General features: G+C 51.7%; 3 protein-coding genes across 7 annotated transcripts in view; 2 read left to right on the top strand and 1 right to left on the bottom strand.

Moving 5' to 3' along the window:
- The window catches only part of LOC122386712 (TOX high mobility group box family member 3-like), a 120544-nt gene extending 119027 nt beyond the window's left edge, over positions 1 to 1517 (top strand). For all 3 annotated transcript variants that reach the window (XM_043376193.1, XM_043376192.1, XM_043376191.1), the window contains one exon: positions 278 to 1517. In XM_043376193.1, coding sequence (XP_043232128.1) covers positions 278 to 359 — 82 coding nt within the window. In that variant the 3' untranslated portion in view covers positions 360 to 1517. The remainder of the gene's footprint in view (positions 1 to 277) is intronic.
- Positions 1518 to 2974: 1457 nt separating this feature from the next.
- LOC122386711 (proline-rich protein 12-like) lies at positions 2975 to 7770 on the top strand. 2 transcript variants are annotated; one of them, XM_043376190.1, is made up of 3 exons: positions 2986 to 3137; positions 3338 to 3446; positions 6819 to 7770. In XM_043376190.1, exon 3 carries the CDS (start codon positions 6856 to 6858, stop codon positions 7237 to 7239), a length of 384 nt encoding a protein of 127 aa, XP_043232125.1. In that variant the 5' UTR covers positions 2986 to 3137; positions 3338 to 3446; positions 6819 to 6855; the 3' UTR covers positions 7240 to 7770. The 2 variants fall into 2 exon arrangements, with proteins under 2 accessions (XP_043232124.1, XP_043232125.1); XM_043376189.1 differs by lacking the exon at positions 3338 to 3446 and having other exon boundaries at positions 2975 to 3137.
- A 478-nt stretch (positions 7771 to 8248) lies between these two features.
- The window catches only part of LOC122386710 (alpha-1,6-mannosyl-glycoprotein 2-beta-N-acetylglucosaminyltransferase-like), a 55638-nt gene continuing 48668 nt past the window's right edge, over positions 8249 to 15218 (bottom strand). For both annotated transcript variants that reach the window (XM_043376187.1, XM_043376188.1), the window contains exons 5-6: positions 13863 to 14080; positions 8249 to 10265 (exon numbers count right to left, since the gene is read on the bottom strand). In XM_043376187.1, the coding sequence (XP_043232122.1) occupies positions 9956 to 10265; positions 13863 to 14080 (528 nt within the window). In that variant the 3' untranslated portion in view covers positions 8249 to 9955. The remainder of the gene's footprint in view (positions 10266 to 13862; positions 14081 to 15218) is intronic.

Genomic DNA, 15218 nt, shown 5'->3' with positions numbered 1-15218 from the left:
GGGAACTGATGGGGAAGGACTTACTTAATGATGTGGTGTCTTATTTGTTTTGCCGTGGGAGTTTCAGTAGGTTTGTCTTACTGTGGCACATTACAGCTAGCGCTGCTCCTACCCAGGTTAGGAGAAGAGGAATTTTTTGCATGTTCATGACTTGACCCCGACAAGCCCAGCGAATCATGCACACCTGCTGTCTGTTCTGCTCTGTTGTGGCCCCTCCCGGCTCTCCCTGGCCCCCTCCGCCCCAGCAGTGTGACTGACGGGCCGTCTCCGTTCTCAGGGACGTGTTCAAGAACTGGGTGTCGTCGAACGCCGCCGCCGCGCTGCAGACGCCGCCGGCTCCGGCCGCGCCAGTCAAATAGCCCGGCCCGCCGACCGCGACACGTACAAACCAGCCAGCAATAGCGCCTCGCCGGCCGGCCGACCGGCCGACTCACCTAGTCGAGCGGAGCGGGCGCGGCGCGCGCCGGGCCGGCGCCGGCGGGGGAGGGTGTACATAGAGCGGCTGCGGCCGACCCCGGTCCACCGCACAGAGACCCACCTATTTATTGGCGTTGTTTCACATTGTCAGCGAGCTTGTCGGGCCGCAGAGGGCGGTTAGTGTAGGAGGGCCGCGGACGGGCTGAGAGTGCTAAGGGGAGACGTACCGGTCTGCCAGGGGCGGGAGAGAGCGAGAGAGAGAGAGAGAGAGAGAGAGAGAGAGAGAGAGAGAGAGAGAGAGAGAGAGAGAGAGAGAGAGAGAGAGAGAGAGAGAGAGAGAGAGAGAGAGAGCACATTCCCGCTGCGTCGCGCCCTGCGCGTTGGTTGTGTGACGCGGCGATGACCTGTGTCGCCGAGTGTGTTCGCTCAATGGTCACTGTACCTACTGTTCTGGACGTGAGACAAGAGTCTAGCCGCGCGCGTTGTTGAGATTGGCTAGCCTGTACACAGCTGTATATACCTTGACCCCGTTTTAGCGTGTAAGTGGACATGAGGTCTGCCTGAGTTTGCATTTGTTTCATCAGTGTCCGCTGTGGTTGGGGAGTGGGGGGTTTTAGCGCGAGCTGCGGGAGGGGGCGCCGGTTCGTCTGAGCCGGTGCGCAGCGCTGGTTTTCGTCTGGCTCTCCCAGTCCGGGCTCTGTTCGGTGGCACAGTCCTACCGGCCTACTATGCGGCTGGTCATGCCTTTAAACTTCGCCTGTTGTTTCGATTGCATGATGCCCGATTCTGGAGCGTTTTTAGTTCTGGGTCTACAATCAGGATCTGACAGTTTCGATGCTATTACGTCAAAGAAAGTTTTATTTGTATTTACCGTAGGGCAGTCTCATTGAAGAAATGTCTAAACGTCGCTGGTAAGGTGCCACCGAACGGGGCTCGTACGGGAGAGGTGGCCGCTCCGGGCTGCCACTGAGGGTGCGTTCGTGACCGGATATGGGACGCTGCGCGGACGTCTGACTTGTTGGCTGCATTGTTTGGTGTTCTTTTCCGTGTGAGAACGCGTGTATGTGCATATTACTTCAATAAGATCAGTCGTCAAGCCACAATGCGTTTTGATCCGTCTTGATCTATGATTACGTATTCATACATGTTGGCATGGTCGGGTCAGGGACCAATTCGAGATGGCGCACTAGGAAGCTAGTAAGACTAGGTGACCAAGTCACACTTGAAGGTAGTGACACTAAGCGGTATTTTACACCAATAGGCTAGTGGCTCAGCGCGAACCGAAATCGCCTAGTGACACTTCAAATCAAGTGTCACTCAAGGGCCTTAGTGCGCCAGCGTGAACCGGCTGATCTCAACCATTAGGCGTCCCGCTGACTATTCATTGTAGGTGTTTACCACCACACAGCTTCCCAGTCTGTTGCGTGGGCACCAGCAGTACTTTTCAAATGTTCACATGAGTGTTAATTTCGAAATCAATAATCAACTCCGAAAACCAGGGCTGCGGAGTCGGAGTTGGAGTCATCTGCGGGCTGCGGATCCATCGACTCCGCAGCCCTGCCGAAAACTACTCTGAAAAGTTGTGCGACTTGAAAAAGCACTGGAGGTTACCGATCAGGTCGCCGCATTGACCTGACCTTTACGTGACTTTGACGCCCACCATAATGCATGTGACGATTGACGAACATCATTTTACATACATGTTGGCACGCATCTAACCACAACACGCAAGAAGTTTGGAAATGCATGGATACTCGGCTGACACACGCCAAATCTACAAGCCCCCCACCTTGCCCCCACCCATAGCTCTCCACAAGAGCCATAGAAGTGAGAAGAGAACCAGGTGAGAACCTCAATATTTGCTCAATATACCCTGGGTGAGAACGGCAAATCAGGAACACCTCAGCAGGTTGCTAGGCAACTTGCTGTCTATTTGCCTGTCCGATCGGCTTTGAACAGTGCAGCACGTTTGTTGCAGTGCTGCCAGATTTGGAGGATTTCCGCAAATCTGGAGGATTTTGAACTCTATTTGCGGACAAATTTCGCTTTTGGAGGATTTTTGATTCTGGAGGAAAATCTGGAGGATTTGTCGCCCGATTATTATATTCAATTTCATGGAAAAATATAACACATTCAATACTAAAAAGGCATTTTCCTGCCCAGCGTCACCCTACCCGTTAGGATATATCACGCCTCACCGTGAGACTGCAGAATGTCTCAGTCTGTAGCTATATCTACGAGGGTCGAGGGTACCAAACTACTGGCTGTCTAAGGGGGACATTTGGGGCAAATGCCCCCGGCCCCCCTGCAGCGCCCGAAATCGACGAAAATATTCGTTTTTTTATAATAGGAAAACTAAACAGCTTTTATAAGAAAAGGTATCTTTTAAACTGCACAGCAGTGCGAAAGGATTCGAAATCCGATGAGTTTTTAGAATTTGGTGAAACTTTTTTGGGGGTATAGCCCCCCGCAGCGTCCAAGACCGCCTTTCTATATCTACCAATAGGATTTGGAGGAATCTGGAGGACTTTTTGTAACTGATCTGGAGGATTACAGCCTTCCCCATCTGGCAGCACTGGTTTGTTGTTGCCGCGCTCGTGTATCTCTGGCAGTGAGAAGCTGGGGACTTAATTTAATCATTTTGAAGATATCTTGTTTACCGTGAGCTATTTACGGGAACATTTTCTATCAGGAACAATTGCTTCTGTTGACTGATTACGGTAAGCTGCGATTAATTGTTGAAAACCGCTGTTCCTTCGCGCCGGAAATGTCGCAGTTACGTTATAATTGAATGAAGGATTCATAAATTAATTGAATATCAATCAGTTGAATTAGTAGGCGTGAGTATTTTGTGAAAAGTGTATGTAAATAATTTTGAGGTAGTGGCATGTGATCACCATTCTGTTATTTCCGTCCTCAGGACAGTCAAATCTTTCTACTTCAACTTGCCTCAACCGCGTCTCTGGCTAAACAGGCGACTTTATTCCATTCGGGAAGCTCCCATAGGAGTACACTCCTAACCGGTTGCAGTGAGTGTCAGGGCTGGGTGGTCTGTCCAGTGTCCACTTAATGGGCTTAGCCTTGAAAACTCACAAGGGTGCCCTCCCTGACGAATGTTTCCCACTAATTCCTATTATCTTTCTGGCTCTGAAATGGTCTGATTGACCGAAAGAGCCTTACCCAATTAAACATAAAAGTGGCATAATTTTTGGTCATTTTAGTGATTTACCTTAACCTACTCGCCTCAGGGTCCAGGATGCTTAAAGGAAATAGTTCACTTTCACGAAATTATTTTTTTGCAACGGATTTATGATTTTTTATGTTCAAAATAATCAGCAAAAAAAATAAATCCTTTTTATAACAAAATATTTTTTTCTATATTTTGATATAGGAAGAACTTTTCAGTTTCTGTAAGGCACACGCGATCCAGTATGAAAAGAGCATGGGTCCCGAAAATTCTTCAGAAACAGAAAAATTATCGCAGCCATCGGCATTTGGGCGATCTGCTCGATCTGATAATGTTCCCCTGAATGTCCTAATTGATCAGTACGAGAATTTCTCTAGAGTTCTCGTAGATAATTTCTCTAGTTTCTGAAGAATTTTCGGGACCCATGCTCTTTTCATACTGGATGGAAATATATGCAAGGCACACATCCTCAACGCAAGACACCTTTTTCGGGACGAGAAATAGAATATCTTTGCCTAGGGTGATCGTTGGGCTGTAAAAGCTCCTGATTTATGCTCGTCTCAGCCCAAGCTACGGAACTGCTATTCCAGTTCAAAACCCATGTTAAAAAGTGAACTATTTCCTTTAACCCTCGCCCTGGCAGGGGGGGTCGATGCGACCCCCCCCCCCCCTAAGGTTTTTCGAAGATAGCGTAAAAACGGCGGCGCGCAGCGCCGCCAAATTTGGCACAGCCTATGGGGCAACCTTTTTACATATGACCTGAAAATTTCAGGTCCGGGTGACCTTGGGTCAGGTCACCAGGTCAGAAAAACCGGTACAAGGTCATGGTCAAATTTCAATTTTCTTTTTGCACCTGTCCAACTCACAGTTTTGGACTGATAAACTTTCAGGATGTGCTAAGTTCACCGAGTTGTATAACATATAGTTCGGGTTTTTTGAGGTCACTGACCTGAGGTCAGTTAGAGGTCATTACGTCGTAATGTTAAGCCTATGGGAAAATACTAAATTCGGAAAATACTGGAGATATCCGCTTTGTTCTATCACTTTTGTGCTTAGAAACCACAGTAATTAACAGCAGGTCACTTGGTGCTTCTTTGTTTGGTGTACTTATCCATGGGTCAGGTCAAATGAGGTCAACTGAGGTCAAATGACGTTTTTGCCAATAACTTGGCACATAATGACGCTAGAGCTTAAAAAATGGTATCATTGTGTTCCTGGTGATCAGCCGAATCGAATGATATGCGATATGATGCAATTTGGTAAACTTGAACTTAATTTATTAATTTAAGTTTACTTAAAATTTAAGAAAAACTTTAAGTACACTTAAGCAAGCTAAAAAGTATATCATTCGACGCGCCTTGACGAGCTGAGTTCACTGGTGCTTTTCTTTTTGCTCTATCTTAATTAGATCAAAAGTTATAAGCGAAAAACTTTTGACCTGTTTTTAGCGAAATTTTTACATTTATACCCCCCAAAACCCCCCCTAAATATTGACCTAGAGCAACCAAATTTGCACAGGGGCGAGAACTCCAGGGGGCCCACCTACCTACCAAATTTGGTGTTTCTAGGTGCCATAGAGCCAATCGCGAGGGGGGGGGTCGCATCGACCCCTCCCCCCTGCCAGGCCGTGTTATGAAAAATGCCCTGCCAGGGCGAGGGTTAAAATGTATGGTGTACGAGTTAAGATGTGTTTCATTAATTGATATTCCAGGATTACAACAATTGTTTGGTCAAATAAATGTCACTGTTGCATATTCAATGGAAATAGATCAATGAAGTGCAAGTGTGAACTCAACTCAAGTGACTAAAACCTGCCACATAATCTTGCCTCAAACTAAGAATACCTGTTATTTATATTTTACCTGTTATTTACCTGTTATATATGGTATATTATTTTAAGTGAAAAAATGTTGTTTTGTGTGATGGGTTGTTGAGATCCAGACTGGAAAACATCCATACACTACGCCGGACGCCTGTGAGACCCTCTGTGAGACCCTGTTGCGTCGAAATTCGGCGCAAGCGATTTTGTGCCGAAATTTCTGCGTGATATGCGCCAAAAATTAGGTGCCTATTTGTGCGAAAATTAAGCCCTTTTCATATAAAGCACATGTGCACATTTACTGATCAAGGCTATATCAACCAGACAGAGTATTTCGGGGCCTTGTACGCTCTCCTATGTTTTAGCGTCCGAATGAGTTTTTTTATTTCCACGTAAACCGAATACCTCGACGGGAGCCAGCGAGGGCCGGGCAGCGGAGCAGCACGTGCTCCGGCACATCAGCCTCTTCTCGGCTCACGGTGCAGAGCGCCGCGGCACAGCTTGTCTGGGCATTGCTGGCACGCGGCGGAGTGGAGACAGCCGATTCGGTGCCGTAGGTACTGGAGCGAGCGGCCCCGGTGGCCCGCCAGTTGTCTGAACAGTTGAACAGTTGAACAGTTGAACCCGGTGGCCCGCCAGGTACTGATTCTGAACAGTTGTCGCGCCACTGATGCGAGGCCGCACAATGAACCGCCCTGATCAGCGATCGGGCGTTTGAGGGCAGGGCGGCCGCCTGTTTTGCCAGGTCGTCCGCGCTCTCATTTCCCTCGGACCGCAGTGGGCAGGAACCCACTGCTATTGCTTAACGACGCTTGGCGTCGTTCAACGAGGTTTTCCATACCTATCTCTCCGCCGAAGGTAGAGGCCTCACCTGGGTGGCCGTTCCTCCGCTGAGTAGACTCAGGGCGGCTCGCTAGTTCAAGCACGCGACGATCGGGGCGGGGACGTCTCGTCCCGAAACCTCTCCAGAGCCGCCCACAGGGCGAATCTGCTGCTAGATTGACCAGCGTACCGCATTAATTCGGTGACCGTCTTTCGCCAAAATATTATGCAATCGCCCTGCGCCGAAAAATTTGTCCGCCGCCATGCGCTGAATTCGGCGCATGCTTAGTTACGCCGGACGTGCGCTGAAATTTTCGGTGCAATCCCGCCACTACGCCGGACATATTCGGCATAACGTGTATTTTTTCCAGTCTGGATTGAAATGTTATTACATGTTACATACCTTCCTAATGCAGATGTGATGCTAGTTTGTACAAAATTCCTTGATATACCTACTTCAAGGCAATTCCAAGCAATAGTGACAATAAAATGAAATCAGAATGGTGTATTGAGTTATTCAGACTGCAGGTGCGATTTTTTCATGCGTGTGATTTTGTGCCACCTTTTTTCCAGTTGCCACAGCACCTGTTGGCTGCAAATACTCAGTGTAATGGACTCACTCAGTCACCCACCCAAGAGGGGGTCCTCTCCGCCGCCTGACCCGGACGCTCCGGCGCTGTCCGACTCGCCTCCGGCTCCGGAGAAGCGGCCGAGGCTGACGGAGGCGGAGCAGCCGGTTGCGGAGGAGCCACGCCACGAGCGGCCGGCGCGCCCTGCTGAGGAGCTGCAGGAGGAGCTGGTGGACGTGCTGGTGGAGATGGGGAACGAAGAGCCGGAGGAAGAGCAGGAGATGGACGAAAACTTCGAGTTCAGCATGATGGTGTTGAACGCCCTGCGGCGGATGCCGCGGGAGCGGGCCGAGCGGGTCAAACTGGAGATTCTGCGCCTGCTGGCGAGCGTGCGCCGCGACCAGGAGCGGTGCGAGGGCGCCTGAGTCGCCGAGGATGCGCCGCCGCCACCACCGAGTCCGTCCAGTGGCCCGCGGGTCTCAGCGGAACACAGCTGCCGTGTCAGACAAGGTTACACTGGCTGCGGTCAGCTGTTCGCTGCTTTCCTGACTCGGAATGACCGCGTTACTTCCAGGTCAGTTCCTTATGTTCTTCTGTACTTTGAATCCGAATGAGTTACATGTTAACGACCATCGTGTTTCATTAGCTGGAATTGCTAGTATTCCAAACAACGTTCGACTGCTTATGTGATGAACATAAGCATACTTTGTACAAAATGGATTGTCATCTGGATCTTCATCAAACCGCTTTGTTCGTTCGAGGCGGTTTCTGACCACGAAACAGCGCTGATATGCATCAACCTTCCCTGTTTGATGCTCTTATGTACATTTGTGCTATGTGTGTCATATCTCAGGGCTGTGACATTGCTGTAGTGCCAGCGGTAGTTAGAAGCTAGAGGTATTCAGCCGGGTTTTCGCTTTGCAAACAAGTGGAATACATTACTTTGAGTTCCAATATCAGCGTCTTTGCAGTATACTGTAAGGGGATACCTGCGCATTTGCTTAGCTTGCATGGTAGTCAGTAAGTGGCATTGCACCCGATGCTAGTTGACAGGACTCACGGTGGTTGTCATAAATGCTACAGAGTGCCGGACGCGGAACGCTGGGCTGGTCGCAGGACACTGGGCTGGTCTCGCTCAGTGGGTCTGTTCCAGTCACACTTCCTAACACCCCTAAACTCCAAGATTGCTTCCCTGTTCCAGTGGCAGCTCTAGCCCCTACAAAGCCAGGGAGGGCCCTGCTCCAACCTCCTCTATCTTGCTCTTGGAGGAGTTTAGAGGTGTTTGGAAGTGCGACTGGAACGGACCCAGTGAATCCATGCCCAGTGTTTACCCTGGTCGGCGACCAGCTGGTACCATAGGTTTAGATGCCGCTCACTAGGTGGCAGGTATAGCACCACCGTTGCGCTGCAGCCGATTCCACAAAACGAACTCACTTTTCACCATACAGTTATGTATTCAATCTCTCATTATCATCTTCAGACATGGCTCAGATATCACATTTCAGAACTGTTCGCAGCACCGGACCACCATGTATCGTGTGTCGGATCCGGCAGGATGACGGTCCCCCGACGGGACACCGTCTCTCCGTGCTGGTACTGGGCGCACCCTGACCGACGAGACGGGACCAGACGACACCGTGCAACACAGCTCACAGAACCCCAGTGAGACGAGCGCCCTCCCCGTGCATAGATGGCTCCCCCAGCGCACACACTGCCCGTCCTCCGCTCGGATCACTAACGGGAGTTGGAGTCACATTAGCGACTCCTTATCGCGTTGTTGCAGGTCGACTCGCAAGCACTTGTGTCATGACCCAACCCTGCTGATACGACGTGAACCCGGCATAAAGGTGCGAATAATAAACAATGAGCCCTAACCAAAGGCAGCAGGCGCGACCCAGGGTACATAGCACGGCATCAGTAGTTATTACATTACATCATCATTGCCTTGGTATGAGAGCATATTTAGGAACTGCATATCTACGTAAATGAATGCATGACATGGTGAAAACAGCATTGTATCGCTCGAATGTTAGCTAGACACCGTCTCACTAAGAAAACAGTGTCGTCCGTCGTTACACATCAATGTGGTGGGTGCTCCCAAGTAAAGGATAAAAAGTGGCAAACTCAAGACATGCTAAAAACGAACAGAAGTACACTGCCCAGCAGTTGTGAAAGTGATACACACTCACCTAAATATCCCATCCAAAACGCCCTGTCCATAAGAGGCCTGAGGATCTCGCGCACAAGATCCTGTCTTCGAGAAGCCTGCGATGCGTGGTGCACGGAGACAGCAGGCGGCAAAGGAGCTTCACGTTGCACGGATACGCCGAGGATGCATACAGACATTCAGTCTACAGACTGATAATAAAAACGGTGACCCAGGACAGGCCTTTCGTCACTCCACAGTCCACGGACGCGCTCTCATGAAAACCTGTTCCATAGCACGGTGAGTGGCGGAACCCATCTTCTCGACCAGGGGACGCTCTTTGGCTCTGAGCTAGACTGGCTCGGGACATGGAATGAAGGCATCGAGCAAAGCCACACGCGGCCTTCCATGGTTAGTTACTCATGCGCTACACTCATGAGTGCATTCCACCGATTATTTGCAGCACAGTGCAGTATTTGGTATTCAGATATTGGAGCGCTCAGCGCAACACTCACAAAACACGCACAACAATGCTCAACTGTACAGCAAGCATGGCTTACATCACAAACTTGGACACATCTGCGCTAACGTTCACACAGCCGCGTTCGCGCACCGTCACTCCCACTCGCCCACCATCCGCCGCTCACGACTAGACCTGTTCACTTCGCAGTTCGCCGCGGCCTGTCTGAGCGTTCAGCATCCCCAGCGTGCACAGAGCAGACCCTCCAGACGTGGTCCGTCCACGGAGCAGCCTCTCAATCCACCGCGGCCCGTCCCAGCGGTCGGGGCTTCCGCCGTGCACGGAGCAGTCCTCCATCCCCCTTGGAGGCCCGTGTCAGCGCTCGGCGCGGCCGCCGTGCACGGAGCAGCCCCTACAGCCCCTCCGGAGGCCCGTCTCAGCGATCGGTGCTGTCTCAGCGATCAGCGCCCCCAGCGTGCACGGAGCAGCCCCTCCAGCCGCCGCGGCAGGCCATCGGCCGTCGGCTGGGGCCGTATCAGGAGCCGGGCACGCCGCGGCGTCTCCAGGCCCTCCGCGCCGCCGCCGGCGCCGCCGCTTTGGCCGGCTCCGGCCGCGGCTGCGGCCACGTCCAGGTGCTGTTGGGCAGCCGTAGCGTGGTGCACATGTAGTGGTCGCGCGGGTCGCCCCAGCCGCCGTTGCCCTTGATCAGCTTCAGCCGGCGCGTGATGGCGAGGTAGGCGGTGATGCGCGGCGGGAAGAGGTAGCGACTGGCCGACAGCAGTGTGGCCGACACGCGCTTCAGCAGCGAGAACTTGTCGCAGTTCTTGCCCCGGTGGTGCACGCCGCTGAGGGAGGACGGTGTCGGCCCGTTAGACAAGAGTGGGGAGACTTGACAGTGCAGTGTGTACGGATGGAGCACAAGGGAAATACCGCGACAAATATCGAGCACAGTGGGTAGTGTGTCCCGCATCTATACACTTATACAGCGCAAAACGCAGAAAATCTGTTTTCGCGGCTTTTGCGGTTGCTCGCAACGAAAACATATGACGCAGGTAGAAATGTCCTGGAACGTGCACCAGAACTTGCCCTTCGTGCCTACTGCCTACCGTGAGAACAGGGCATGTGTGAAGGTCGCTGTGTGAGGCTGTTGACATGTCAGCCACCCGTGACCGCCCCAGTGCGTGTCCTCATCCTGGGACCATAATGGTACGAGCGGCCGGCAGCAGCAGGGTAGTTACCCTCGGCCCACACTCCATTACCCACTGCCGGCCATATGGATATCGCATGACGGTTGATACTGCCGCCGGCACTTTGGGACCCCGCTCCGCCCCCCCCCCCCTCCAGGCTATCAGTTACTCACGGGCCACGGCAAATAGCCGTCTATCATGGCTAGGTGCAGACTGCAGACTGCACTGCACATATAGGAAGTTTGAATCGTGTATGAGAATTGCGTGTTAGTGCAACTTCGTGCATATTTCATTGCTTGTAGCAGTGCTTGGCATAGCATATCGCTGTTCTGAAGCTAACTTTGCGTGATGTGCCAAAAGAGCACGGGGGGGATAATAGGGCAATAGGGCACGGGGGCTAATAGGGCATACCTAGAGTTACCGGTTGTGGACATACGCATTAACCCGCGCCCTGCTGGGGGGGGGGGGTGTTTGAACACCCCCCCCCCCCTTGTGGTTTTTCGCGAATATCTCAAAAACGGCCGCGCGGAGCGCCGCCGTTTTTGGTACACCTTATTATACATCAATTCTACACATGTTGTGAAAATTTCAGACCAAGGTCATTCAAGGTCAGGTCACCAGGTCACTTGAAGTGACCTCACCTCATAAAAACTTTCAATGTCTGTCATAGCTACACCGAGTGACCGATCGCTTTGAAAGTTTCAGCGATTACTAAGAGCAATAGCATGTACAAAATGTATATCTCAGAATTTTGATATCGATGACCTAAGGTCAGGTCAATTTTGCGACCTCCCCATTATAAGTCAATGGGAGAAAATTGAAATGCGCCTCTTTTGGACAAAAGCCATTATAAACACTCCTAAACACCGAATTACAAGTGGTTTAGACACACTGAACATGAAAATGGTGTCCGTGACCCTTGTTTATGCCCTGAGGTCATCTTAGGTCACGAATGGTATCTAACAGTTTTTCGCAAATAACTTTTGATAGAGGCATACTTGAGTGATGAAAACGCCGTAGGTGTGTTCAGCTCGACGATACGGATCGACTGATATGCAACATGACCCTTTCCGGTCAGGTCATGACTTTGACCTGAGGTCAAATTTTCAAGTTGACCTTTCAAGGTCAAGTTATAGTGCATTCGATGCGTCTTGACGAGAGGAACACGATGCCAGTAAAAGTAAGCTCGTACAGGGCTTGGGTCAAAAGTTATTGCAGAAAAAACTGTTTCCGAAAAAATCGGCTATTTTTGCAGTTTTTGCCCCCTGCAGGCAAAACCGTTGACGTTAGGTCAAATCTGGGAGAATTACTCAGAAAGGGCGGTAATAGGGCTATCGAATGCGCTTTTCCGCGGCGCTGCAGCTCTATTGGTTCCCGAGCTATGCGTTGGCTTCTTGGAAATTTTCGATATTCGACCTGGAAATCGGCGAAATTTTGCCTTCAATGACCTCTGGTGACCTGACCTTTGACCTGACCAAAAAATTGACCGAAGTGATTTCGTCATTATTTTTGACGCTCTTTCAACCGCCGCCTTCCGCGTATCGCTACGTGGCCCAGGAGCCGAGTTACAAGGGGGGGTGTTCAAACACCCCCCCCCCCCCCAGCAGGGCGTGGAAATCCAGGACCCCCAGCCGGGCGCGGGTTAAGCACAACACATTTTGAGTGATAAAAACTAAAAAGAAAGATGAAGACGACGACTTAAGTAACGCAATGGTCTCACTCACTCACTCACTCACTCACTCACACTCACTCACTCACTCACTCACTCACTCACTCACTCACTCACTCACTCACTCACTCACTCACTCACTCACTCACTCACTCACTCACTCACTCACACTCACACTCACACTCACACTCACACTCACACTCACACTCACACCCCCACTCACTCACACTCACACTCACACTCACACTCACACTCACACTCACACTCACACTCACACTCACACTCACACTCACACTCACACTCACACTCACACTCACACTCACACTCACACTCACACTCACACTCACACTCACACTCACACTCACACTCACACTCACACTCACACTCACACTCACACTCTCTCTCTCTCTCTCTCTCTCTCTCTCTCTCTCTCTCTCTCTCTCTCTCTCTCTCTCTCTCTCTCTCTCTCTCTCTCTCTCTCTCTCTCTCTCTCTCTCTCTCTCTCTCTGATTTCACGTTGATTATTTGCTGGGTTAATGTTTACCGTCCTGTTTGATTTCTGCGCATCGTCGACCGATGCATGCAGCGCCGTTCGAGCGAGTCGAGGCGCTATTTTGGGGAGCACGGTTCGATGCCGTCCACGGTTCACTGTTTGACCGGGCGCACAGGTGTCGTTCCAGTAGAGACCGTGAGAGTAGAGCTCAACAAGCAAACATGACTCACGAGGGGAGTGAACCATGTATGGCGAATGTTTGCGCCTCCTGTTGTGCAGTGCAGGGTCGAAACACGCCATGGCTATTTGCTAGTGTTGATGGATCAGCCACGAAATATGAGCCAGCGAAACGGATACGTCTGTTTCCTGGATCCGTCCGGCCCTCCTTATGCAATGTGCTGCCTCGTGATGGATCGAAAACCCGCAGAATGTTATCGCAAAGCTTGCGGTTTGCCACACATGACACACACACAAATATCGCGCATCGGGGCAGACCCATCCCAAACTTTCTTCCTTTATTGTGCTACGCGCCTATTACTATGCAGTGTGCAGCTGTGCTTGTGTGCCAGTACTGGAAAGGTCTGATCAATCACGGTACAGGTCAAAAAGCTCCACTTTGCTCCACTTTACATACCTACAGTCAGTCAGCTCACATGTCAGGGTCAGTGAGGTCTGATCAATCACCGTTCAGGTCAAAAAGCTCCACGTTGCTCCACTTTGCACAGGTCACGGACCACCAGGGTCAGACGGGTTACATGGCAGGGTTAGACAGGTCACATACCAGGTCACCAGGACCACACAGGTCACGTACCACCAGGGTCAGTGAGGTCACGTACCAGGGTCAGACATAACCAGCAGGTCAGACAGGTCACGTACCACCAGGGTCAGATAGGTCGTGTACCAAGGTCAGACAGGTCACGTACGTACCACCAGGGTCAGACAGGTCGTGTACCAAGGTAAGACAGGTCACCTACCACCAGGCTCAGACAAGTCGTGTACCAAGGTCAGACAGGTCACCTACTACCAGGGTCAGACAGGTCGTGTACCAAGGTAAGACAGGTCACCTACTACCAGGGTCACACTGGTTACGTACCACTCTCCGATGTGGAAGACCCGCGGCGCCTTGATGAGCATGGCGTGCAGCTTCTGGCCGGTGCAGCCCGTCTGCGAGATGTACTGCACGCTCCAGTCCCAGTTGTAGTCGTCGAACGAGCAGAATAGCGACGTACACGAGCGCAGCATGCGCCATGTGGTACGGTTAAACGCCATGCCCATGTTGTGCTTGGAGCCGTACCACTGGGTCAGTTCAACCTGTCGGCGCCGGGTCAGGTCAGGTCAGGTCATAACAGGTGACCGTACCACTGTGTCAGCTCCACCTGCCGGCGCCAGGTAAGGTCAGGTCAGGTCAGGTCAGGTCATAACAGGTGACCGTATCACTGGGTCAGCTCCACCTGTCGGCGTCAGGTCAGGTCAGGTCATAACAATGGGTCAGCTCCACTTGCCGACGCCGGGTCAGGTCAGGTCAGGTCAGCAGGAATAGCAGGTGACTCCTCCACTGTCAGTGTCACTTGCCGAAGTCAGGTCAGGAGACATCAGAGGTAACAAAGGGAGTCGTACCACTGGGTCAACTGCACCTGTCGGTATCAGGTCAGGTCATCAGAGGTAACACTTGGAGCCGTATCACTATGCGTCGATTCCGCCCCGTCAGGTCAGGTTAGGTGAGTCATGCCATGAGGCGCCAGACATGACAGCTTCCGTTATTAAAACGAAGCAGCTTGCTTCGCATGAGTTTTATTATCGCTTACAGTTCCACTAACAAGAAAACAGTGATGGATCTCTAAATAACCTTAGCTGGAAACCATTTCGGTTAGTTCATCCGCTTTCGCCTGATTCTGGGAAATGGAAATGAAAACGTCTTCATCCTCATCCCCCGGTCGACTTGTTAAAAGTAAGAGCCACCACCAACTGCTCTCCGGGCTATCTACCCGTGAGCTGCAGCCGCCGCCGGCCGCTGGCACAAGTCAGCTCTGTCGGCCGCTACGTCCGGAGCACGGCCATCAAAGAGCGGAGCTGGCGCCGAGATGGGGCCGGGTCGGCCGAACGAAATCAGCTAATCACACACAACTCGGCCCAGAAGTACCCAGCTCCACGAATCTGGAAACTTGGCTGCCCGCCGTCTTTCGGTAAATAATTTCCGGAGCGAGGCGTCGCTAGAGTCACGTTCCAGTCGGAAGTGGGCAGTCGGGCCCGCCAACCGACGCCCCTAACTCAATTCTGTCTCCTTATCCACTGATCCTAACTCCATACATCGGCCTTCTATCCAGCAGTCGTTTGACTCCATACCTAGGCCTCACGTCCGACCCTAACTCCATACCTTGTCCCCTCTCGCAGGCAACACCACACCTCGAACCCCCCCCCCCCCCCCCCTGACCAACTCCATCCCAGGGGA

This window comes from Amphibalanus amphitrite, unplaced genomic scaffold, assembly GCF_019059575.1.
Source record: "Amphibalanus amphitrite isolate SeventyFive unplaced genomic scaffold, NRLGWU_Aamphi_draft 000260F_arrow, whole genome shotgun sequence".
Lineage (NCBI taxonomy): Eukaryota > Metazoa > Arthropoda > Thecostraca > Balanomorpha > Balanidae > Amphibalanus > Amphibalanus amphitrite.
The sequence above is the reverse complement of the archived record's forward strand: the minus strand, read 5'-3'. Positions and strand labels throughout refer to the sequence as shown.

Coding starts and splice junctions, on each gene's coding strand:
- LOC122386711 (XM_043376189.1), top strand. CDS start 6,856: ATGGACTCACTCAGTCACCCACCCAAGAGGGGGTCCTCTCCGCCGCCT.